This window comes from Pholis gunnellus (genome assembly GCF_910591455.1).
Source record: "Pholis gunnellus genome assembly, chromosome: 23".
Taxonomy (NCBI): domain Eukaryota; kingdom Metazoa; phylum Chordata; class Actinopteri; order Perciformes; family Pholidae; genus Pholis; species Pholis gunnellus.
In genome coordinates, this window is record NC_136550.1 from 2524343 (window position 1) to 2550617 (window position 26275).

General features: G+C 44.6%; 1 protein-coding gene across 1 annotated transcript; it reads left to right on the forward strand.

Annotated features, from left to right (window-relative positions):
- Positions 1-623: 623 nt before the first annotated feature.
- On the forward strand, positions 624-16419 carry htr2cl1 (5-hydroxytryptamine (serotonin) receptor 2C, G protein-coupled-like 1; the record flags this gene model as incomplete). Its single annotated transcript, XM_079184576.1, is given in 7 exon segments — positions 624-825; positions 8969-9169; positions 13188-13351; positions 13468-13496; positions 14165-14166; positions 14169-14431; positions 15844-16419. Coding segments are annotated over 7 exon segments (1437 nt in total).
- Positions 16420-26275: the final 9856 nt, after the last annotated feature.

The window sequence follows — 26275 nt, forward strand, 5'->3', positions numbered from 1 at the left end:
CTTGCCAATGATTTGTTGGCAGGAAATGGGAGATTCAGAGCTCAGGGAACAATTTGAGACGGTTTGCAGCTAGCAAGACTTCACTGGAATACAATATATACTAAAAAAAAAAACACACTTGTAGCTGGGATCTTCCAATCCCCTCTCCCCTCTTCCCTGTCACTCCCCATCCCCAAAAGTTGCTTCGTCCCTGATTTTACCCCATCCCCCAGATCCTCCCTAATGGTGTAATGCTATTGAGAATTCATTTTGGAAGACCCACTTCAAAACTCTTCAAATAACTTTTAATCAATGCAGACCGCGTTTCTTTCTCCACCTTCTTCTTCCTTCTGCTGGTGAGGAAGGTGAATACAAACCAGGGGAGGCCTTCCCCTTATAAACTTCCTATAGGTTAAGGTTCTCTCCTTGGGATGGGCGGCCCAGAAAGGGCTCTTCTCGGCGGGTTCAGCACCATCACTTCTTCCCAGGAGGTTGGTGGTCGGATGGCTTGGCCAAGCATAAACCCCCTGGACCTCAACCAAACCCTGCCATGGGGGCTAGGGTTTGGAGGCATCGGCGGAGGTGCGGCAGCCATGAGCGCAGGTCTGGACAATTTCACCCAGGAGTCTTTCGCCAGGACGGTGATGAAGGATAAAAACTGGCCGGCGCTGCTCATACTGGTCATCATCGCGCTGACGATCGGTGGCAACATCCTGGTGATCCTGGCGGTGTCGCTGGAGAAGAAGCTCCAAAACGCCACCAACTTCTTCCTGAGGTCGCTGGCCGTGGCGGACATGCTCGTAGGCATCCTGGTCATGCCGGTCTCCCTCATCAACATCCTCTATGGTGAGTTTTTACGAAGACTTATACACATGCAGCAAGCAACAGACATTAAAAGCTTCATAACAGATAACGTTGCTCCTTGTAAACCTTTTATCTTTTTCTTGCTCACACTCCCACATTTCTCTGGATAATCCAGGTTTAATTTCTACAGAAATATGTCTTTTTACTGTAATTATACGGTGTCTTACTGTAATCATACATACTTATAAATCACCATTACTTAAACATTATTCTGCAGACGTCTACCTCTGATCTCGGGCACCCGCCCACTCACCAGCTGCACCTCACTGTGACACGCGTCCTGTCATTATTTCAAAACATTTTTTTCAGTACAATTGTTGAAATGATTATTACTTCTCAGAGACATCGCTCGCTGTTATGCTGCGAGTGATTCCAGATCCGGAGGATGCCAACTTGATAATTGCAATATCATACCCGCGATCAACTGCTGTTCCTGCTTACAATATCCCTGCCAGGATTCAGCATTAGCCCAATAGGATGTCGTGGGAGGCTGCCTATTCAATTTCTTTTCCAATGTTGAGTAAAAATATTGGATTAAAGAGAGGCTGTCTTCCTGTAACATTCCAGCCTCGGTCTCTGCATTAACCCCACAGCGGAGAGGTACGTTTCTTCCTGTGTACCTGTAAATGTCACCGTTACTGAGGAGCTGACAGTAGGACATCTTTTGCGGAGCTGTAGATTAACTCAAGCTGGCCTTTGCAGTTTTCAGTGTCCACATTGGTCAATGCCCACATTTTAGCAGCTCAAAAGTACTTTTAATATTTTTGCATTAAAGTTTTTGAAGTTAAGTCCTCAGGAAGTCCAGTAGGTCCTAGCTAGGTCAAGCGTCACAACAACCAGGCCTTTGATTTCGTGAATTAAAGCTTTATTCGTTGACTTCTTTTGGTTTGTTTTTGTTTTTTTGGTTTGGTCTCCACCCAGGATGGAAATGTCTTTTCCTGTTAGATGCATGTTGTGACATTAGATGTGTGATGTGTTGATGTTTCGGCTACTGTGTCTCTCTGGCGTTAGGTCTTGGGCAGATAGTGTAGAGTGGGTGCAACGGAAAACAACGTTAATGAGAGCCTTGAGAGTGAATTTAAAACGCTAAATTTGCGGACAAACAATGAGACAAAAGGGTTTCAAAACTAGGGCGAACTGCATGGTGACAATTCTCTGTTGGTTTGTCACTACAAGCTCTCACATTGCAGATAGTAATTTGACTCATTATTAATATAAAACTGATTAGTGCAGCTTTAAGTGGTCAACTAAACGTGGTCCGAACAATATTCTATAATTAGGATTTTCAGTATGTGTGCATCCAAAGTTATTTGGACTATAGCCACTTTAGCAAACGTTTAAAAGAGAAAATGTCTGCACAGGAACCTGGGTTAAATGCTTTTGTTATTGATTTTCGGCCACCGATCATCTCATGCGGGGTTAATTAGATCCAGCATCTGTCTAAATTCTTTGGAGCTGCAGCATACAGAGCATACACTAATCTAGTCCGATGACAGCGGTGACAGCCACATATGAATATGTTGACGTAGCGTTTATCGGTCGGCGCTAAACGATTTGTGATTTGATCTCTGAGCATCTGGCGGAGACGTTGATGTGAGACGTCGCCTCGGTTATCAGCCGGTGTCACATGTGGTCATTTTGTATCTGAGAAAACTTTCATTAACTAACTTGAGTTTGGGTGCAAACAGTGATCGCATATGTGAGCCAAATAAATCTGTCTGGGAGGAAAAGTATGTGACGGTTTACCAGCAACGACGGACAGATTCAGAAAAGGTCAACGTAGCTTTTTATCTTGACAGGCCAACAATGTATTCAATTTGGGGAGTTTTGTGCACTTTACATTGGTTACACCGGTCAGGATTTCCATGTATTTGGACTGTTTTTCATTTTTTTTAGGCTTCCCAACATGTATTTTACCCATCTACCTACCTTTACCTGTATGTCTGAATGTCTGTCCTTCGTTTTTCTCATATCGTTCATCTGATCGACTACCCACTTGGCAGGATGTGTTGATCAGGACCCAAGAACGCGCAGCGTCACGTGTGAAGTTGTTTGAATTAGCGGTTCTAGAGAAAACTGCAAGCCGAGACAATCGACCCGTTATTAGCGCCTTTTTGATCGTCACTTAACAGGAAATACAATACAACACAGCGCTGAAGATAACTTGTTCTTGTTGCTGCTGGTGTTTCAACATTCATTGACTTACTGAGAACGGAGGGATAATGAATATGGATGATTTTGAATAGTTTTAGGGCATTATGGAAAGCCAATGTTGAAGTATCTCAAACCTGCATTCTCTCTAGTGTCCACCAGGGGGCGACTCCTCTGGTTGTATAGAAGTCTATGAGAAAATGACTACTTCTCTCTTGATTTATTACCTCAGTAAACATTGTAAACATGAGTTTATGGTCTCAATCTCTAGTTTCAAGTCTTCTTCAATACAGCATGATGTTCATTTAGTAGATTATGGTCCATTTAGAGTCAAACAGACCATAAAGCAGGGGATGCTTTAGGGGCGGGGCTACACAGTGATTGACAGATTGTTACCAGAGTCTCTACGTAACTCCTCCGCAGTCAAAATATGGTCACTTCCGTTCCCTAGTTGCAAAAATATAAGATGGCGACGGCCAAGATGCCGAACTCGAGACATCAAACCAATGAGTGAATTTACGGTCTATGGTGGTATCATGGGAACGTTTTTTTGGAGCTTGACCCATACAAGTGATTAAAAAGTCAGGATGTGTCCCCCAGATTCACGGCAGTCTCCGTGTATCTGCACAAAGCTTCATCAAACATCTTCATTCCGTCTCATTTTTGGCCCTCCGGCAGCTCTTTTGTATCCTCGGCACGACTCGGCCAAACTTACTATATTAATGTCTCTGCTTTGTCGCTGGAATCCCTCAGGAATACAAAGCAGGACGGCGAAGGTTGATTAGTGCTTAATGGGCCGCGCACGGTCAATGGACACACTCGGGCGCTCGCTCTGTGTCTTGTCTGTTGTCTGGAGCTGCTGCCGCTGATTGCCCACCGCGGTAATCAATGTTTCACACAAACACCAACAATCACCTTTTTTTTCTTTCTCGGTTTTACAGACGGACGCGCACATAAAAGCCGAGGCAGACAGACAGACAGACAGCGTGTCATTTATAGACAGACCTACAAAAGAACAGCATTCCCCTTGCAAACACACATCCCACAGAGCCTGGATCTATAGACTTGCAGTGTCATCCATCAAACCGGTGCTCGACTGCATTGATCCCCACGGCTGGCTGAGTGATGGACCAGACACACACACACACACACAGAATGTCCTCATACCATTTAACTTCATAATGATTATGATGATGATGGCAATCATGATAAAAGATGATGTGGATTGTAATTTAGCGACTTTATCTCTACACACACACACACACACACACACACACACACAGTTTTTGGCAAATGTTTCAGTTTTTTTAATGGGAATTACGGGAATGATGACTGAATATATTTGATAGGGTCTAAGCTTCCAAAACAACCAGCACACACACACACACACACACACACACACACACTATTTATAACGTCCCAGCATAAAACAATGATGAGGTAAATGTTGTTTGGACGGGAAAGCATTATTCTAATCATCTTGATCACATCACGCGCGTCCTTGTCGTTTGCAGATGTCACATTTCCAGCCGTCCTCCGTTAAACGACCTCGTCCGCGCAACCTCGTTCTGTCCTCGCGCTGCATGTAAATGGTTGAAAATGTCTGCAAAGAGCGGGAGAAAGAGCTAAATGATGAATTGCCAATCAGCTGTCAATTAAACGAGTTGGGGGACGTTTTGTGTGCCCCTCAAATCCATCGTTGTCAATGTGAATATACAGAAGGCCAGAGTGGCGCCGTTGCGGGGTCCAAGCGTTCCCAAGTCTATTTTAGGAACTTTAAGAACCGCAGAGCGCATCGCAGTCACAGTCGGCAGATGTTTTTATTTCTCTTCCGTAAGTATCACTTTATGGTGAATACGTGGAGGACGACCCAGAGCTCTACGACCCGTCTCATGGACTGGTTTTACCCTCTCTGTCCGAGGACGTCACAACATCCGGTTGAAATGTCGAACTGAAGATGACAAACCCGGCAGTGAAGCTGCTGTGAGGGATTTACGGTGCTGGAAAAAAATCCATTTATCTTTGATTTGACTTTGTGTAGTTCAGTCAGTGAGGTCCTGCTGCTACTTCCTGGTCAAAGCGGTGTGCAGGTTTTGGTTGCCACTTCCCCAAACTTAGATAATGTCTAAAGACAAAGATAATTTCTGAACTTTCCGTATCCGTTCGTATTATTCGACACAAATCTCACGTCTTCCATCGATTCAAAGTGTGTCCGTAAAGGAAGACGAATAAGGAAACATTTCACACGTCATTTAGATTCATTCAGCTTCTGTTTGCGGGGCGATAAAATAACACAAGTGGTAATTAAACACTGATAATATATGAAGCGAGGCACATAAACAAAAAAATGGCGCGACAGAATTTATCACACCTCAAATCACCGCCGTAAAGTCAACAATATATCTAAGAAGTGTTGATACGCAGGAATAATAATATCAGAAGACAGAGCGCAGGATTGATGAGAGATGATGAAATGAGACGGAACGAGAAGCAGCAGAGAGGAAGATGAGATCTTATAGACTCAATTAGGACGGGAGGAGATCACACACACACACACACACACTAACACACACACACAGAAGAACACACTGCCTAAAAGTATACGACCTTCAGCGCCAACTCAATCAAAGTTATCTCTCTGCATGGGGTTCGAAATTGGAAACACTCGCTGATAAAACACACATGTACAAAAAGCGCACACACACACACACACACACACACACCGATGCCGGCGGATTGTTATGAGATGTGTCGTCTGTGCTTTAATGAATTGGAAAGGGAAATGAGACGGACTGTAATATGAACCACAATGACAGAGAGGCTTCAGATGAACGCCGCTCGGGTCGATGGCTTTCTGCCGCTCAGACGTACGGAGAGCGGCGCGGACGCATTTAAAGTGGCAACAGGCGAGTCCTCTCCGCTCTCGCTTATCATTACAAAGGACGTGGTGGTTTCACAATGTAATGGTTCTAGAATAATCACCCAATCACGGTTTAGATTGGTTCCCCTGTGAGCCTCGCTGTCTGTCGGCGGGTACGGCGTGCTGGGGAAATGAAGGCGCCATTTACAGCACAAATACAACTGCGGCAGCCGAACCAGGCTTTAGTTTAGGGTCGGGGAGACGACGACACGAGCTCTCATACGTTCCTCAGACTTGCAGTAATTGTTTACGTGCATTGACTAATTAGAAAAGAGGTAAAAAATGAAGAATTTCCCTAATATTGAAATTAAACGGCTACAAATTGTGCAATATTCTCATTATGAATAAATAGACTGTAGCGTATGTCAACACATAAAATGAAAGCTGTGTCCAACTCCTCTGCTGGGTTTCAGCACCTTGGACAGCGCTGCACCGTATATATTTGTGTTTGTGAGGAAAATAAAACACAAATCAGAGCGAGGACGATCTTTAGTTTAGTCCGATGTATTCAAGTTTATCACCTCTAAATACAGACGCTGAATACGATGTTTTTAGGGCACCAAAAACTTTACGATTAACGTTGTGAAAGGGTTAAAGTTCGAAGATTAAAAAGACAAGTCATCTCCCAGACCGGCATTAGCAATCTGTCAATCACAGTAAGCCCCGCCCTAAAAGAAAACCCTGCTTTATGGTCTGTTAACTATTTATAAACAGAGTTCAGCTGTAGCAGTGAACTCAGAGTCTCTACCGCGTATTCACCAGAAGATCCAACGCACCCTGAGCCAGCTGAGTAACACCATGTGTGTGTGTGTGTGTGTGTGTGTGTGTGTGTGTGTGTGTGTGTGTGTGTGTGTGTGTGTGTGTGTGTGTGTGTGTGTGTGTCATGCTTGGTGCCCCCAATAAGTGTTTGACCTCCGGAAAGTTACGCAATCCTCCTCCCACTCGGTCAGCACACACAAACAAAAGGCGTGATTCACTCCACATGCGTCGCATACGTGCAGCCTGTGCTGCGAATCAGAGATGGAATTAAGGAGTGTGTGTGTGTGTGTGTGTGTGTGTGTGTGTGTGTGGCTGCAGGTCTTGTCCTCTGTGAAGACTCTTGGCATGAATAAGCTTCGGGCACAGAACTTGCAGTGTGAGCCGTGCTGACACAGCAGCCTGTTCGCTCCCCCGATGTTCTCCAGTTTGCATCTTACGTCTCATTTTGTTGTTTTTTAAATCCGCGGACAGGAACAACCGTCGGGGATGATGCTGCTTCTCTCGGAAAACAAAAGAAAATATGTGGTGCGGAAAATGTTGAGTCATCTTTCAAAAGCTTTTGACGATTAAACAGCCACCTGCGATTTGGGAACTTATAGAACCACAAAGAGAGATAATGATTAAAGTTGACGAGCTCGGGACGCTCACTCCAGATGCATTTATCATGTTTCGGGTGCTTTTACTCGAGTATCGAGCTTTTATTTCAACAGACGCGTGTTCTCTTCCCCGGTGTTTCTTTCCTGCTTGTGGGTAAAATATTGCCTGGATATCAATCTAGCCAGCTAAGCAGCTAATTAATGTACAGCAGCAAAGGTTAACCCGTTCATTTAATCCTCTGCTAGGACGCTCCATGTTGTGTTTCTGGTAGTTACATCAGTCTATTCCCCCGGTGACCCCAAACTTGTTTCCCCTGCAGAGCAGCGAGCCGAGACGCAGCTCTACAGGGTATCACGCTGTCAGCGGCTGTGACCTGTGACCTCCCTGTGTGTGAGAGTGTGTGTGTGTGTGTGTGTGTGTGTGTCGGGGGTGTAAGGATCTCTCCCTCGGGTATCAACAAAGCATCACCGGAACATAAAAATGGCACAAACGGTTGAGTTTATCTGATGTTGGCCTCCGTGTCCTGCTAGATGACCGTTTTACTCTCAACAGATTTAAATTGAGCTGAAGATTAATAACCGGCCTTTTTACCTTCATTTACATATTAACCTTTACTTCAAACCATGGAAGTTGCCAGGCCAACACGTTCTCACGAGGCGCTAGTTTCACTAGTTTCCTCTCTTCCTCTTTAAACTCTGTACGTTGCTCCGACACGGTTGGGTTTTACACCGGAGTGAGTTGGAAGCCTGGTTGCTGCGTTGAAGAAGACTTGAATCAAGAGAGAAGTAGAGTCATTTTCTCATAGACTTCTATACAACCAGAGGAGTCGCCCCCTGGTGGACATTAGAGAGAATGCAGCTTTAAGGCGCCCTCGTGTTCGGTTTAAACGTCAGAGAGATGAGCTACAAGGTTTCTCTTTACCAACCGTTTATGTTGTCTCGTGGTGTTCATGCATATTCATCTTTTTCTGAATAATTCAGATCAAACATGCCGATAATAAGCCGGTATAATGTTGCCCCCCGAGATTTACACAAAGAGCGCAGCGTGATGAATGTGATACCTTTTAAATTATACACCCAGTCCTCTTGGTTGACGGTCGAAAAACGTTTCCTGACTCCGTCCCATATTTTAACACAATTTTAATGATAATGGAGTCATTCCCTCCAGTGTGGGCGCAGTGTTGTGAAAACGAATCTGTCAGATCGATCTTTATCGTTATAATCGGCCTTTGTTTCATCTTTGTTATTCCCTCGACAGAATCAGCAGAATGCACCAAAACCTCCAGTCTTTCACAAAAAAACCACTTCAGTCCACACAAACCTTCACACGATCACGTCTATAATCTATAAACATATAGATCATCTAAACCAGACGCTTTGTATCAGTAATGATGTAATCTCAACCTCTATCTCTCCGGCTGTAGAATAATCCACGCAAACACATTTATTAACCATCTTGATCGTGATGATGATGAAGAGTAATACCTCTAAACTAAATGCTGCAATCAAACCATCACTTTAACCTGACTCCTCATGGGAGCTGTGACACGGAGTGCATGTAAAGTCTAATTAATGAAGGTTTAGTCGAGCTGCAGCTTCATATAACAGATTGAACATCGCTGCTTTCTAGCACAGCCAATGTAACGTCACCTTTCCTTTCTCCTCCTCCTCTTCCTCCTCCTCCTCCTCCGTCCTCCAGACTACGCCTGGCCTCTCCCCAGCGCCCTGTGTCCGATCTGGATCTACCTGGACGTGCTGTTCTCCACCGCCTCCATCATGCACCTGTGCGCCATCTCCCTGGACCGGTACGTCGCCATCCGCAACCCCATCGAGCACAGCCGCTTCAACTCCAGGACCAAAGCCATGATGAAGATCGCCGCCGTGTGGACCATCTCTATAGGTCAGAACGCGCCTTTAATAAGCCTGTTATTCATTCACGGTGGAGTGAGTAAGAAATAGAATTATCGTGACAAGCATGCATCAGCTAGATGAGTCAATGAAGAACGTTTGCATGATTGCTGTCAAGAGGAAGAAGCTTATTGACTTTTTTTGGGGGATACTGATGAGCTTTTCTCTTAAAGTAGTATATGATCACTATTTTCTTTATATATGGTAACTCATAAAAGCAGCCAATCAACTGATTTAAAGAGACAAACACGTTGTGCTCTACGTCAGACATGGTTAAAGGGTCGGTTCACCCAAATCACAAGACAAAGTCTTTGACCTCTTTTGTTATCCGGCCATGCAGATAGTGTCTCCTAAACAATAATGCTCCCAGACAGCGAACATAATCAACAACAAAACACGTTTTCGGAACTAATGCGATGCTGACTTCATGGTTGGCCGAACAAAACACCCAAACCGCTAATTATAACGCTAATTATGACCCCCTGTACGCCCACACAGAGCCTTTGCAGATTGACGGCTGTTATTAAATGTAATGAGAGGGAGGGGGGGGGGGGGGGGTTTTGGGATCCCCTGGCAGTTCTCTCCACAGGTCCACCCGGCTTCACCTCCTGACGTTCCTGGAACGCGGGGGAACGTCGTTCCTTTGTTGACGCTCCGAGCGTCTTCGCAGCCTCTCGTTTACGAGACGCTGCTGATCGTCTCTCATCCGTCCCCGGAGGACTGAAGGCAGCACTTCTTATATGATACAATGATATGCAAAATGCATGAATTATGTCATCTGGGAATGAATGCTATTAGCGATAGCCACGAGCTAGGAAAGCACCGCATACTTATAGACAGTTGGATTGTTAATACGGATATACTGAAGCACGTTCGTGGATGTGAATTATTTTTTGGAGCATATTACAGATTCCAATGTTTAAGATTCAGAAGATTTATCGGCATCTATTTTCATTAGTGTATAATATCCTGAAACGATGAATCATTGTGATGTTGTTACCTCAGAATGAGCTCTTCATATCTACACCGTGTTTCTACAGTAGCCCTGAATGGACAAACCAAACAGCCTTTTGCATTTCTACGTTCCCTGAAGGCCACCGTAGTTCTCCGACACGCTAGATGTTACTAAATCCTCCAAACTGCTCTTTTAAGGACGTCTTCGTCCACGTTTTCTCGATCTTCAGACTTCACTCCTTCACCTTGTAAAAAAAGTTATGAACTATAATTTCCTCCCATTTCCTCATCACTCGGAGCCCGACCCTCCCTCGTTAGAGCAATCTTTTCATCTGTATAATAGCCTGCGTTTATCAGTGTGTGTGTGTGTGTGTGTGTGTGTCCTGGAGGGAGAGAACTGCGTTCTTCAGGGATCAGATGACTTTTAAAACTTTCCTCTCAGACTTCCCTCTCTGTCTGTCTGTCCTCCAGCTCCTGTTGATGTTGTTTTTCGTGCCCTTTAAGACCCGAGAGGGCTTCCATGTCTTAACACGTACTACAACACACACACACACACACACACACACACAGATTGTCTGAGCATGTCATTAGTCTGACGTCCTCCGGCCCTACAGTAAATGTTAAGTCATAGCGTTAGCACATCAAACCCTCTGGGATACAGTAGCTGGTCTTTGCATGTCATGCCATCCTATATTTAGGATCCCGACTGTATGTGAGAGTCAAGACAAGTCAACTCACTGACTGAAGAGTCACACGAGGGAAATATTTAGTAACGACCTATTTAATTGTTGGTTGAGCGACTGGCTAAAGTCACCATGCTTCCGCCATGTCTTCATGCTAATGCTAGCTGCTAGTCGGCTAGCAGTGGGTGGACAGTCAGACCTGGGAGTGAAGTCATTAATAATACGTTTTTTTAGCAAAGACGATGCATGAGTTTGGGAAGTTCTGGGCATGACTTCAGTCAGTGCGTCGTAGCTGGAATCTTACAGGTTACTGTGAGAATAAATACACTGAAAATCTGCATAACGCCCGTCAGCTGTGCTCCTCCCAAAAGCTCTCCAACTGGTGACAGCAGACGTACCCGCTGGGGCACAGATATAATTGGAAATCTGCAGCGTTTCTTTACTCCTGAACAAGTGCTTCATCCACTCTGAGGTGTTCCCCCATTCACTCCCTCTGGTGTTTGGAGGTTTTTCATTGAGCGACTGCTTCTCCGAGGCGGCATCGACAGGAGGAGATGATTGACACCCTGCAGATACGACGGCCCTCGCTCACCGCCGGCTGCTTTTGCAATCGTAAAAGAAATCACTATTTCCCTGCCGGCGTTTCCTCGACCCCCCTCGATACCTCGACATTCAGCGGTGCTGGATGCCTGAGAGGACTCACAGGGATCAATGCTGAGGGATTAGCGCTGTAAAGTATTAACACATCGTGTAGAGATGTGCTGCCTCTTTGTTACCTTCGTAGTATCTAGCTGTGTGTTGCTGCTTTCAAATACACTCTACATGCAACATGTTTGCTCTTTTGGGGTGACATTTAAAAAGTGTGTGAGAAGTTGATTTAGCCAAAAATCAGTAATAAAGAGTGTTTAGATAAAGTCTGTAGAAACAGGGCATTGCAGATTCTTATTTTCAGGTGATTATTCACGAAAGAAAACACGCTAAAAGATCCCCTAAATGCTGCACACTGACCTTTAAGGACGTCCGACTACCCTTTCTCAACTTCCTCCCCTGTAATAATCTGTATGCAACGGCTAAATTCTACATTTCTTTAGCTTCAAACAAATATTTACAACAACTATCTCTCCTCTAGATCCCGTTTACTCTGTTGACCACATTTAATACGTGTGCAGGAACGCGTCTCGGTGTTATCAGTGCAGCAAGAAGAACAGACACGTTGGATGAAGCCAAAAACAGCAAAGTAAAGCAGGTTCACTCCAAAGTTGTTTTGCTGTGAAACTTCCAAACAACCGCAGACGGATCAGAGGTTGATTGACAGCTCCAGGAACCAGGAAGAGCTTCGCTTCCTTTCTTCCTCCTCTGCAGTCCTTCACCACCGGCTGCTTTTGAATCAAAAGAACTCCCCCCCCCCGTTTATTCCTGTTGCCGTTTGCTCGACCCCGTTCCAAAGGTTCTGCGCTGCTGTGATTGAGGTCTGAGGGAAGCTTTAAGCGATCAATGCCGAAGGATTAGCGGCAAAAACATCCAACGGGAGATCCTCGCCGATATCTCTCACAGCGCGGCGTAGAGGCGTTCTCCATCCATCGGGACCTGCAGGTCCATCGCTCACCTCCCCGCACGGAAGAAGGAAAGGAGGAAAGGAAGAAGGAAACAAGGAAAGGAGTAAAGGAAGAAGGAAGAAGGCTCCTGGACAGTCTCATTAGAGGGATTTGCTCATCAGAAGTCATTTAGACGTCCTCGGCTCTGAATCCTTCACCGTCTCTCAGGCTCTTCGTCCCCGGGCGACGTCTGTGTGGTCGATATTCAACGACCTCATCAAAGGGAGCTGCCGCTGCTCCAAAAATGGCGTTTTGATGTCGGCCCGGTCCCCAGCTGTGCAGCAGAGAACGATGCACCTTTTGGCCTCACATGAGTGACGGCAACGAACAAGAGACTCGTCTGTGTGTTCAACACTTCTGATTCATTTCCTGTCTGGTATCTGTTATTTCACAAATGATCATGTTATTTCTCTCATGAGGATAATGAATAGTTTGTCGGACGTGTTTGGGGTCGGTCATAATGAATCTCTTCTCTTTGTTCCGAGGAATTTAACCACAGAATTATGTAGAAAGTTGTTTTCTCTCCTCCCTCGCTCACGGTTATTAACTTCAAGGTTCACGAGCTCATCGGTCCGTTTACAGACCATAAAATGGCTCCGTTTAATAAAGTTTGTTTTGAACTTTACAACAAAAGAGAGGGTGTTTGGAATGGTGGAAGGATATTCATGTTTATTGTTTTTAAGGATATTACCTGGTACAAAAACATTGATGTGTTTGCACCAGTCTGTGCTCAACAGAACAATAGAAATGAACGACATCTGTTCCCCGCTGTCTCTAGGCGTGTCGATGCCCATCCCCGTGATCGGCCTCCACAACGAGGACAAGGTCTTCGTCAACGGCAGCTGCGTCCTCAACGAGGAGCGCTTCATGCTGATCGGCTCGTTCGTGGCCTTCTTCATCCCGCTGGTCATCATGGTGGTGACGTACGGCCTCACCATACAGGTAGTCGTGTCTCCGTGTAACCCTGCCAAACACACAATGTGTCCTTACTTCACAATCCTCTCCCTCGTTTGTTCTTCATCCTCCCTCTCTCCCTCTCTCCCTCTCTCCCTCTCCAGGTGCTGCAGAGGCAGGCCACTGTCTTCCTGTGCGAGGCGAAGAGTTCGTCCCAGCAGCCTTTGCACACACCAGCCATGACGAACACATTGCAGATTCCCCCCAGCAGCTTCCAGATTCCCCAGATCACCACACTTGCGCCTTCGGATTCACAAGGTAGCGGCAAAAAGAGCATATGTGCATATGTGAAATTATTCACAGTCCCAATCATCAGCAATATGTTTTATTTATGTACAACGGAGAATGAAAACAGCTGTTTATTGTAGTTTTTTTATAACTGTGCTGGTGTTTTAATCTCCCCACAAGCCTTTAAAATCCCCAAATGAAACCACTTAGAAGCAGATTTGCTGTTTGTGTTATTGGACGGTTGAGTAAACTTTTGCAGTCGCTGCATATTTTCATGTTCATTCACATTAATAATGAAAGCTGGTTTCCACCACAGCGCAGCACCGACAGCAGACCCTGTAAACACATCGGATCAGCTAATTCACCAGCTCTGCATGATGCAGATCAGTAGAGTAGGAGTAGAACAGACACAGTGGGGCCGCTCCGGAGACGGGTGGCTGGCTAGTTAGCTCGGCAGGCTAACGTTTGCTCATTTTTGCTCCGTTTGGCTCATTTTCAGTAACCGGTGTAGCTTTAAGGCACGGTGGAATCAGCCGCCATGTTTCTCTTCTATTGCGTAAATAACATTTGTAGCTTCTTGACCGCTCTCTCTCCTCTCTCCCACTAGAGCTGAAGCCGCTGCCTCAGAGCAGACGAAACACCTTGAGCTGCCTGAAAGCAGCCGAGTCCAGCATACTGCGCAGCATCTCCACGCCGGACAGCCTGAGCATCATCCCCTGCTCGGAGGTGGCATCGCAGCTCAGCTCGCCGGCCGCGGGGCAGGGGCGGAGCGACTCGTCGGGTTGCCACGGGCGGCGGGGAATGATGCAGGCCATAAAGAACGAGCGGCGGGCCTCCAAGGTGAGAACGCAGAGCGGAGCCGAGTGCTCGTCGGGGGATTTAAGGTGTGTCATGTGGTAGCAGGGAGATAATCAAATACACACAGTTATTTAGACGATTGCTTTTGTTTCTATGGAGTACTGAACAGGTGGGCACAGGCCACAAGGGCCCAAAGTGTCAGGAGCCTCCCTGGCCTTCCCCTGCAAAATGTAACTCGAAGAGACACATACTGACCACAAAGTGATGCAAAAAGAACCACAAAGAAACAAAAAAACGACTACAAAGTGACAAAAAGACCTCAAATAGACAAAAAAAAACACAAAGAGACACAAAACAACTACAAAGAGACACAATACAACTACAAAGAGACACTAAAAGAGACATAAAACAACTACAAAGAGACACTAAATGACTTTAAAGAGACATAAATACACTGCAAAGAGACATAAATAGACACACACAACTACAAAGAGACACTAAAAGACCTAAAAGAGACATAAAAAGCCCACAAAGAGATACAAACATATTTCAAAGAGACAAAATGACTACATAGACACAAAAAAGACCACAAAATAACACAAAAAGCCCAAACAGAGGCACATCACAACTACAAACAAACAAAATCCTCACAAAGTCTGTGTGTGTGTGATTCCTGTGTAGAGGTGGAGGGGCCTTCTGGTTGAACTTCTCGCCTCGCTGCAGTGATGTAGAAGTGTACTCCAGGGTGCGGTCGGTGCACCGTGACATCACTGGTGGGTGTGGTTGCAAATGCAACAGAGCAGACTTCTGACCACACCCACCAGTGACGGTGGACCGTGTGGGGTTGCACATTATATAAATATGTATTTTGAGCCCCTATTTACATTTAAAATATGTAACCGTGCTGTTTTAAAAATATGTTTCTAGCCAATCATGATCCTCCAAAAGTAGTCACTTAAAATGGTTGAAACCTCGATATTCTGTGATCTTCTTTGTCCCAACGTTAACACTGAAGGACCAATATTCAGAGCTCCGTGTGCAACGTTGTTTATCACTACATGTGTTAAAGTAAGACTTCTGGTGGTTTCACATGTCTCCTCTGAAACGGTGAGACAAGCTCACGTTATCAAATCCACACACTTTGAGCAAACGTTGAAAAAAAACAGAAGAAGCTTGAAGCGTTGCCCGAGTCTGAGTGCTCGGCGGCGGCTTCGCCAGAATTCTAATTCACGCTGGATGAAGACCAAAGCGCTCTCATACCTGCAGCAACACCGTGAAATCCCAGCAGAAGTGGGAGCAATGACATGAAGGAGAACATCTGTGTATGTATGAAGCATGCACTTTGATCAGAGAGCTTTTAAAGAGCTTTTATGAAAGGGAGAAAGAGGTCATGTTTTTTTATTGGCGTCTGGGTCTTTTTAATCCACTTCCCCTCTCTTCTGTCCTCTCCTCAGGTTCTGGGAATCGTCTTCTTCCTCTTCCTCATCATGTGGTGCCCCTTCTTCATCACCAACGTCACCTTCGTCCTGTGCCGGGGCGCCTGCAACGAGTCGCTGCTCAACGACCTCCTCAACGTGTTCGTGTGGGTGGGCTACATCTCGTCGGGGGTCAACCCGCTGGTCTACACCCTCTTCAACAAGACCTACCGGCGGGCCTTCTCCAGCTACATCCGGTGCCGCTACAAAGTCGGCGCCAACGCCGCCGGACAGAGTTGCAAAACCCTCCTGGTGCCGCCGCCGTCGTGCTCGTCGCACGCCGTGACCCCTCTGCTGCCGGGCGGCCACGGGAAAGCGGGCGTGGACCGCAACAGCAACTGCCGCAACGGCGGCAGGGGGGACAACGGGCGGCTGGCGGTGGACCCGGACGACGTCACGGACGACGAGACGCAAATCGGAATAGTGTCGCAGAGCCTCTCCGACTGCCGCAACGCCGGCGCGCTCTCGGAGACGGAGCTGGAGACGGAGGCGGAGCAGGAGCTGTCGCTCATCGGCTACAGCCCCGCCTCCAGAGAACACACCAGCAGCGTGTGATCGCAGGCCTTTTTCTTGTTGTTGTTGTTGTTTTGACGGTTTCCCTTTTATTTTGTTCGTAGCCCGCAGACGCCGGGCCGAGCGACATTATTATCGTCGAGCTGGGATTCTGGAAGTACTTTTATTGTGAAAGGACTCGTTTGGGCCGAGCAGCCTTATCCCCAAACTGAAATGTGCCGAGAAATCAGATTAGAAGGTAACCTCTAAGGTCAACAGTTCAGACGTGTTTTGTTTTCTATTCGGCGTCGGAATGTTTGGTTTTCGGGTTGAAAGCGTCCGTTAAAATGTGGTGTACTTCACGGGGGGCAAAGACAGAAGCAGGACGTGATGAGGAGCTTCTTCTCTTGGTCAAACTGGCATGAAGTCCAGCGGCCCGTCTCCACGGAGTCCCACTGATCTGAGGTTTACAGCGCAGAGGTCAACGGGTCAAACTGCGAAAAAAAGAGTCCGAAATCCAGTCCGAGCTCCGGGTTCCACGTGGATTCTCTCCGCACCAAAAGACCAAAAACTAAAACCAAATCTATTTTTGTGCCGGGTCAAGCTTGACAGCAACAGTCATAGAATATATATATATACATATATATGAATGAACCTTTCCAGCATGTATAATCAAACTGTTCAGCTGACAGACGTGTGGGAAGGAAACTTTTCTCAGTTGAAGTTCGTCTGCGAGGAACAAGATGAAGGAATGTACGCCGGTCTCCGGTGGACTCACAGCGCCATCTGGTGGTCGTGGGCTCCCTTTGAACAAAGGGGCTAAAAAAAGAGCTAAAAAAAAACTAAATAAACATGGCGCAGGCCTTCGGTCCAACCCAGCTGTCAGGCTCTTGCTTCTGATGACCAATACGACCCCTTTGTAAAGAATTAAAAAGTCCCAACTTCTCGAGGTTTTTACTGACAACGACGGAGAAAACATCACGGAGCGATCTACAGAGAAAGAAATGTGGAAAAAGGGTTTTAATTTAAAGCTGCACAAAGCTTCCTCAGATGTCATTCTATAAAAAAGAACAAAAATATAAAGATTTCACGACATCAGCCTCACCGTCGTTACGTTCATCGACTCAGTCCAACAATAATACATGAAACTCACTTTCCAAGATCTTCCTCAGCTGTCATCAAATCATCTTTATTTGTTCCAGAATTAAAGAAATCTGTCTCCGTGTCCCCGTGTTTCCCAATATCCTACTTAATATACATATCATGTAATCAGAGTATTCACGTCTTCTGGGCCGTTTGAGATTTAACTGAGCTCCATCAGAGCCCTGCTGTTGTATGGATGCTGTCATGATGGGGTTTTAGGATTAAAAACTGGCCAAAATCTCCAATAATTGCAAGTTTTGATTGTCCAAACTCTCCGATCTTCAACCCCGAGCGTGACTCAAATAGCTTTAGATTTAATCCGTTGCATAAAAATAGACAGGAAGTCAATAAGAGACGGACGTCTGACTCTATGGAGACAGGTCCTCAAACCTCCCACATCGTATATATCGACATCTCCATCAGCTGAGAACATCTGCGATGTACCGCCGTGGAGAATTACTCAATATTGTGTGGGGTTTTTTAAAAAGGTGGCAAATGTAGATTTCTTAGCAACAAGAGCTAATACAGGAGGTATGAGCCTGTAACTCGTGTGCGTGTGGTGGTCGTAGGCTTAGTTCAGTAGAGCTAACTGGTTGTGTTGTGAAGGAAGTCGTTGAGAAAAGCAGCGTTTTTAGAGATCACTTAAAGGGGCACTCCGCCAGTTTTCAGTTTATTTATCTCACGTCTCCTCTCTCTCTCCAAAGTTCTAAAGAAAAACAGCTGTTGATGTTCTTCACTCTCACAAGTAAAGGTACTAACTAGAACCATATAGGGTTCTTCAGCGTGTCCTCATAGTTCCTGGTAAAACCTTTTGTAAAGGTTCCACCAGAAAAGCTTTCTGAAGGATTCTACCGAGAACTCGACACAAAGAGTTCTACCGAGAACCACTTGGAGAGGTTCTACCCAGAACCCCATGTGAGAGGTTCTACAGAGAACCTTTTTATCTTGTCAGGTTCATATCAGCTTGGGTTTGAGATTTAATTTTTTTAACAAAAACCCTTTTCTTTTTTAATCTGGAGATCTGAGGTTTGATAGATGTGAGGCGGACGGTTGAGGTGCATTATGGGAATTGTAGTGTTTCGGAGATTGAGACTCAAAAGTCAGGATATCTCAGCCTCAGCTGCTTCAATTTTGACCAATCTTTGTTTAATCTGTCTCATGTTAGTCCGTTAATCTTATGGAAGTGTAATACTTAATATGTGGAGTGCTCCTTTAAATACTAAAATATATCGCCTGACACCTTTAAGTTCTCGTCAAAGTCACTTTCCCCAGTGATCAATATCTCCTTTTGGTAAAACTCCCTTCAGCCATAGGACAGCCAAAATTACAAACACCTGAATGTAACCCCCCCCCCCCCCCCTCCCCCCTCTTTTTTTTTGTTTTTTACCCATAATCCCCCTCTCCATGGTCAAAAGAGCAAAGATCAAAGCCTGCAGTGGACCGATTGAATCCAGAGCCGGAGGGTTCTTTTGAAGTCACCTCTTGCATACAATTAGGATGAAACGTCATGCTAGTTCTGTGCATCTCTGTGTCATTTCTCCACCATTTGTGCGCTGCAGACGAACACAGGCGGTCCGTCGCTGCACCGCGCTCCTCTCCACGAGGTCTACACGAGCTAACGTCGGCCTGCGAACACCGCGCATGTTTGAAGTGACGTTCAAAAGCTCCTCTCTGCCTCCACTCAAGTTACATTTGATTTATTTCGTGTTCTGTCTTTATTACTGAATAAAGCGCAGGAAGGGACGGAAGAAGCAATCGACAAAATAACGCACATTGCAAACTCATCTCCTTCAAAATACCAACAACATAAACAAGAGAAGGAAGAACCAACTGGAGACGGAGTGGGAGGAGTTTGACCCGGTCAGGTGTGAGGCCAGCCGGCTCAGTGCGTCCCAATGTGATAACCGTGTTCCCCGTGTACCCGTGTGTGTACCAGGCCCGGCTCAGATTGCTATCTGGCATTGATTCAGTAACATTTCTGAGTGTGTTTTTTTTTTAATCGATCGTGTCTGGCTCGATGGATTGAATCGGGGCTCGCGGTCCCAGAAAAGGTGAAAGAAATCACTCTGAGAAAGTGTCTGGAGGGATTTCAGCCGGTAACTCGATCCGGGTCTGGTGTGTGTAGAAATAGTCGGAGCCGTTTATTGACAAGAGTTTCGTATTAACGCGTTTGAGGAGCTCTGATTTGGGCTTTTATTCCCTTCTTCAGGACTTCTGCAAGCTGCTTCATGAAATGATTCTAGTGTATTTGAAAATGTTCTAACTCTATGAGGGAGATGTTTCATGCACAAGCTTAAAGGGAAATAATAAACTTTATTTATGTAGCACCTTTCATACAGGGGGGGGGGGGACTCAAAGTGAAGGAACGAGGTAGTGAATAAAAACAGAAGGAAACATGCTGCACGATAAAAAACCAAGCAATAAAACAAAGGGAGTAATAAAACGTGTAGGAGATTAAAACAAAGGAAGAGTTAAGGGCAGTGCTGAATAAATCCATTTTTCCATAGTTAGCCTAGCTTAGCATCAACACGTGTCCATACATGCTGGTGAGACCTAAACACTCCCGTCCTCAACCAACACGACACTCTGTCACTACGCGGCTCGGAGAGCCTGAGCTGCAGGTTGTTCAAGAGTTTGGCAAACCCGACTTCTTCTTCTTCGTCAAACGTTTGAACTCTTGAACGTCCCCCTGGAAGGTGTCGGCACCCCGTCGCTGCTCGTCCGCAGGCCGGTTTGTCCGGTTTGTGCGGCTCTTGTGTGATCCGGCGCTCGTGGGTTAGCTCTCGTTCTGTGCGTTGAACCCTCTTCTGTTCTGCAGTGGCTGTTTGTTTGTTTTTTTGTTTTGTTTTTATACCATTTGAATTGTGAATGTTTGTCTACGACACATTTTGAGTTTATACAATGATTATGCCGTCATCCACACGATGTATTTTTTTTTCTGTGTGATGCTGCTATTTATTTATTAAAATATTATTCTAATGTGTGGACAACTGTCTTCTTTCTACATTAAAAACAGATATTTTTATTATTTTTTGCTATAAAGCTTTTCTTGCTGAAGTCTCCAAACTGTCCTTCTGAACTTCCTATAATAAACATCAAACGATGGTCTGATTCTATAGAGTTATTCTTAAAGCTCGTCATCGGAGCCACCGGGTCGGATTCTGGTGAAACCAGATGAAATCATGCAGGTTCACCAGAACCTCCTTCAGCTCAGACTCCCGCAGAGACCGGTCCACCGTGGACAGACCCAGATCCTCCAGCAGAGACCGGAACCAGGACTGAGAGGGGCCGACTGTCAGACCCTGCTGCAGTAGAATGAGACGTTTTCTAAAGAGTCTGGTGCTCAGAAACACTACCACTTTAGTCCACAGGGACAAACAGAATCGACACAAAATGAAAGTTCCTTGTGGTACCAAGGATTTGAATGTCTAAAGACAAAATATGAAAAGGCCTTTACGCCCAAAAAGTTACTAGTAAATGTACTAGTGCAGATAACAAGAACCACAGCGTGACCGTTTCTTGCAGTACTTCGTCTCTTGTTTTGTTTCTTTATGCCTTTCTATGCAAACTTAGATTTTAAAAGCAAAGTGCTTCTTTCCAAGTCTCTTGTTCGCAGCGGCGTCACTCAAATCAGCACCACGGACTGCGACGGAGGAGATTTCAACGTTTCAAACACGAGGCAACAGCGCCGCTGAGTGGTGGAGCTGGGAAACAGCAGGAGGTAAACTATAGCGTCTGCACAGCACTGGTCTTACTAAAATAATAATAATTGTCCCCGATATGTTTACAGACCAACAAGTCTGTTGTTATGTCGTGGGGTTATCTAGCTCGTTAGGGTCAATAGGTGTGAAAGATGGGCCTTGATACAAGTCATAAACTACTGTATTTACTGTGAACTACAGTCCATAGACTAGACTTTCTTTAAATTAGAGATGCATGTTGGTAATGCAAAAAAAAAATGATGCCGCTGCAATACTTCAGAAAAGTGAGTATTGCGTTTATGTCGAGATATTTGCAATATGTCTCTTCAAGTGGAATGTTATTTGTTGTTTGATATTTCTTAATCATAGAGTTTCTTCAAAATAGATTCTGACAATGTCTTTAAATGCACCTTTAAGATCACACACTATATTTAATGTGTCCAAATATATCGGAGAAAACCTTGTTTTATCGTGTTATCGTGTCTGTATTTAACATGAAGGGTCGAATGACGCCAGTGAAATGAGCTTGTTTATCTATATATTATATATTTATATATTTATAGTTAATGTTGTTTTTTTCGTTTAATAATTAAAGTGAAATGAACCTCTCATCCACACACACGTTTTACACGTAACAGCCGCATCACTACAGGCATGGCAGCGTCTCAAAACCCTCCGCCTGCTCGCCCATGCTGCTCGGTTAGAGTGGGCGGTGGCCTCGGCTTTCTCCGGAAATAGTCGCGTGGCTTCGGGCGCGCATGCGCCCTTACACAGATTTGCTGCATCTCGCTGGTTCGTTTGAGCGGCGTCAAGCTAGCGCGAGGTACCACCAGAAATACCAACGGTTAAGCTGTTTAACGTTCAACATAAAGTCCAAACTGAATTATTATCGCACTATTAAATAATTGTGCTTCAGTATTTACCTGCGCAATGTCAGTAATGTGATTATTTGGAGAGAATAGTCACTGTAGTCGCGGTATGTGAGCTACAAACAAATCTGTTCACACCTCATTTCGTCCAAAATGTCGCCTGAAAGAAACAAACATTTACCTGCAAAAGGTGAGAAATTAAGTTAGTTAACGTTATATTTTTAAAAGAAAGCTTGTGACCTAAAGCTACTGTAGTTTTGTATTAACTAAAAGTAAGTTCTTTGTCGAGTTAAGTTAGTAGTTTAACTGTTAATTTTTGTCATAGTCTCCCTATTTAATGGACAATCAAATGCTTAATTAATTGCACCTGATAAACTGGTAACTGGGTGTATAGTATTTGCAATAAAACAACAATAAAACATTGAAATACAGGCTTAAGTGCATATTTTAATCTTAAATGCAAGTAAGTAGAAGTAGAACTTGCAACAAGAGTTCATTCTACAAAATTAATTAAACGATTATTAGTTTTACTTCCTGTTTAAAATATAAATAAAGATGTTTTATTGTAGTGCACACAAAGTACGTTTTAGGCCATGGTGGAGGAAAGACACCCTATTAAAGATTACACAGATTTATATAAAGTTATATTTCTGGTGTGTTAATTTGGCAGAGACAATACTGATAATATATATCGAATATTATATAGATATATATCTATATATCTATATATAGATATATATAGATATATATACCATGTAGTTGAAGATAATCTACCTATCGTCCCTGGTTATGCTTTTAAGATAAGATCAGATAAAAGATAATCCTTTATTAATCCCACAGCGGGGACATTTACAGGATTACAGCAGCATAGTGGATAGTGCAGACAAGAGACATGGTATTATAAATAAATAATAAAACAATAAAGAATATTAAATAAGTAAAAAATCCGCAATAACCAATATATACAGACAGAATAAATGCATACAATGACTACACAATTCATAGGACATACTAAGGATAAAACCAACAGAACAGACTAGTATGTAATGTTCCAACCATGTGGTTTAAAGAATATGTTCCCATTTCTGATTGTTTGCCACTTGTTCTGTAACTTTAATTTAGACTTTTATTTTGAAACGAAAATCGGAAGTTGTGCTTCTTTGCTTCAGGCCGCCAGCTTGACGCTCGTCATGTCTACGGACGCTGCCTTGGAAACGACATATATCCAGTCCACGCAGCTGGCGTCGCGAGCAAGGGACCCAGATTTTCCTCACTTCAAAGGCTTCCTCTTCCTCATCCTCCTCCTCTTCCTCCACCTCTCTCTCCATCCATCCATCCATCCATCGAGCTGCGAACATGGGCGACCTGAAATGAAATGCAGATCAACGGAGAGAACCATTTAAATAAGCGAGAGAAGAAGAAGAAGAAGAAGACCGCAGCCAGGTAAATCTAATTGGATTTTTTTTTTAAATCGGTTTTGCACGTGACAGCGATGGTGTGGAAACATGCCTCCTGTGGGAGCGCGTACGTGGAGGGGAGGGCGCGTTTGTTATTGTTGTTACATTGCGCGCACACACGCAGAAAACACTAATAGAGAGAAAGAGAGCGATATATGATGCATGCTTTCTAATTGGCCTCCATTGCGCTGCAGGCTTGAAGCTCTTTTTTTTTAGCTCCATTTTAACGCGTGAAGCGTCGTTCCCAGACGCGCGCGTCAGGTGCGTCTCCTGCAACAAAATGTCACCAGTGTGTTTAAATGTGTCGTGTGATGGGTGTCGACTTTGAAACAGAGCAGCGGGGGCTTACACTGGAGGTGTGCGGAGGATTAGTCTGTCTGTCTGTCTGTCTGCCTGTCTGCCGCTAGAAGCGCGTGGTTTTCATGCGATTTGATGTCGCGATAATAAGAAATAGCATGAAATGGGTTTGTGCCTGCACCCTGTTCCCTGTTAGAAATCCCTGTCGGTATCTATATTAAGGACATGCAGAATACATTCAAATCAAATGCATGATATTTTTTAAATACGTGTTGAATTCATTGTTTTTGATCATGGAAACAGTCTTTTGCTTTTATCTCGCTCTGCTGCTGGCTCTGCGTTGCCTCCTGTTGCTTACCTCTCTGCTTGTTGATTCCTGCTGTAATCTGAAGCCATGTAACCTCGTAGTTATGATGCTGATTTACAGGAGCTGCAATCAGCATATCTAGAGGAGGGAGACACTGTTTCAATTTCTATGTGAACACGATATTGCAAGAAGCTACAGTTGCAATTTGAAGACCTTTGGGTCCGAGATATTCTGCCATTTTGAAGACTAAACAATTATTCAACTCCCGATAAATATCAGCAGTCCAACTCTACTACATTTCTCTAAAACATCTTTCTGTTTCCAGATTAACTGTTGACGTATTTCCATACTTTGTTGACATAAGTTAGACCGCTTTAGGGTTTAAATCGTTTGTTAAATACTTGCAGAGCAGGTTCCTGTAATCGGGTGACTGCCCTGCAGAAGCGCCCATGAGCAGGGCACTGAAAATGTCGATAGCCATGTTGGAGTGAGGCCAAGGGACTGTTGGACCACGTGGTGCCGCTGGCCATCAGACCTCACCACGAGTCACTTTAGTTTGTGCGTAAGTTAGCCCGCTACGAGGGTTGCAACGGTAAAAGTAAAAATGGCCGCCGCTCTGACCACCATGCTACATTTGATTTGATTAGGATGTCTATTCTACTCCTATTTTATTTCTATGGTTTTATAACGTCTATTATTTCTCAAATGTTCCCTCTGTACTTAAACATAAAGCCACAAAAAGAATATAGCACAACTTTAACGTTATGATACAATAAACCGTGTTGTAAATGTGACGGTCCTGCACATTTAAACAGCTTTTTAACCACCAAAGATGAACTCTGTGGACAGCAACCGTCTCCTTTCACATCTAGACTCCAGCGAATGTGATTAGATAATAGGTTTCCTGTGTGTGTGTGTGTGTGTGTGTGTGTGTGTGTGTGTGTGTGTGTGTGTGTGTGTGTTACAGTACAGAGTTGTATTCATAAGAGACGGTGCTCAGACGAGCTTGCTCTGATTCCTTACGTAAGCGAATCATGGAGGAAGGAGGGCGAAGAAGGCTCAGCGCTAAACAAGCACACGGTGCATAAATAACTACTCACACAGTAACTTCTGTTTCTTAATTAGTTTAGGGAAACGTGTTTATTAACCTTCTTAAAGTTAGACGAGGAGATTGTTTTCTCTCCCGTGGTGAATATGAAGCTACAGCTAGCTAGAGGTGCTGGTGGGCGGAGCCAACCGAGGCTAGTGGTTTCCCTCTACTCCCAGTCTTTATGCTAAGCTAAGCTAATGGCCCTGGCTTATGCATGGTATCTTATCTTTGCAGCATTTATTGTTTTTGAGGATTAATTATTTACGTTGTGAAATGTATTCATTCATGTATTTATAATCGCGTGTGAGGTTTGATGGCAAAGAATCAACTAATTATGTGCTCAAGTGAAGGAAGGATTGTTATTTTATAGATATTAATATTTTAGAGAGATAATCTTCTCTGGTTTAAACATCCGGGGAAATCTTTCCTTAGTTTTCTTCATAACAAGATCCGATCCACCTCAGATACGCTTTGAACGCCTTTGTGCAGCACAATTTAAAATGAAGGTTGAATGAAAACTTCTAATAGGGGGCAACGAGAAAATGTGTTATTGTGCATGTAAATACTTACAAATGTGCAACATTAGGAGTAAACATCCCCATGAATAATGTGTTATTTTCTCCTGTGAGGTTGAAGGAGCATCGAGGTGACGTCGGTGGTTTTATCAGAGAGGTTTCGTGGAGTAAATGCATAAAATATCCACTTTATAGTTTGAGAAATGGACGCCCTGCTCCGTTCCTTTCTTCTTCTTCTTCTTTCCTTTGCTGGAGGTTTAAAGAGCTGCAGCTTTATTCTGAGCCGGTTCCTCTGCTGGAGCTCTGAGGATGATTAGCATTCCAGAGGCGAGCGCCGTGTTTTCACAGTGATCTGTATTTCAGGAGTCGTCCGAGCTGCGTCCCCGGGTAGAAGGCACATAAATGCGCATATATGTGTTTTCCAGATGCACGGAGGAGCTCGCTCTGTTCTCTGGCCTCCTCTTTGAACCACATCTGGCGGGGCTTTCTAAACGGTTCCAGGTTGACAGGAAGTGGGGATTTCTGATTGTATCGTCCAAA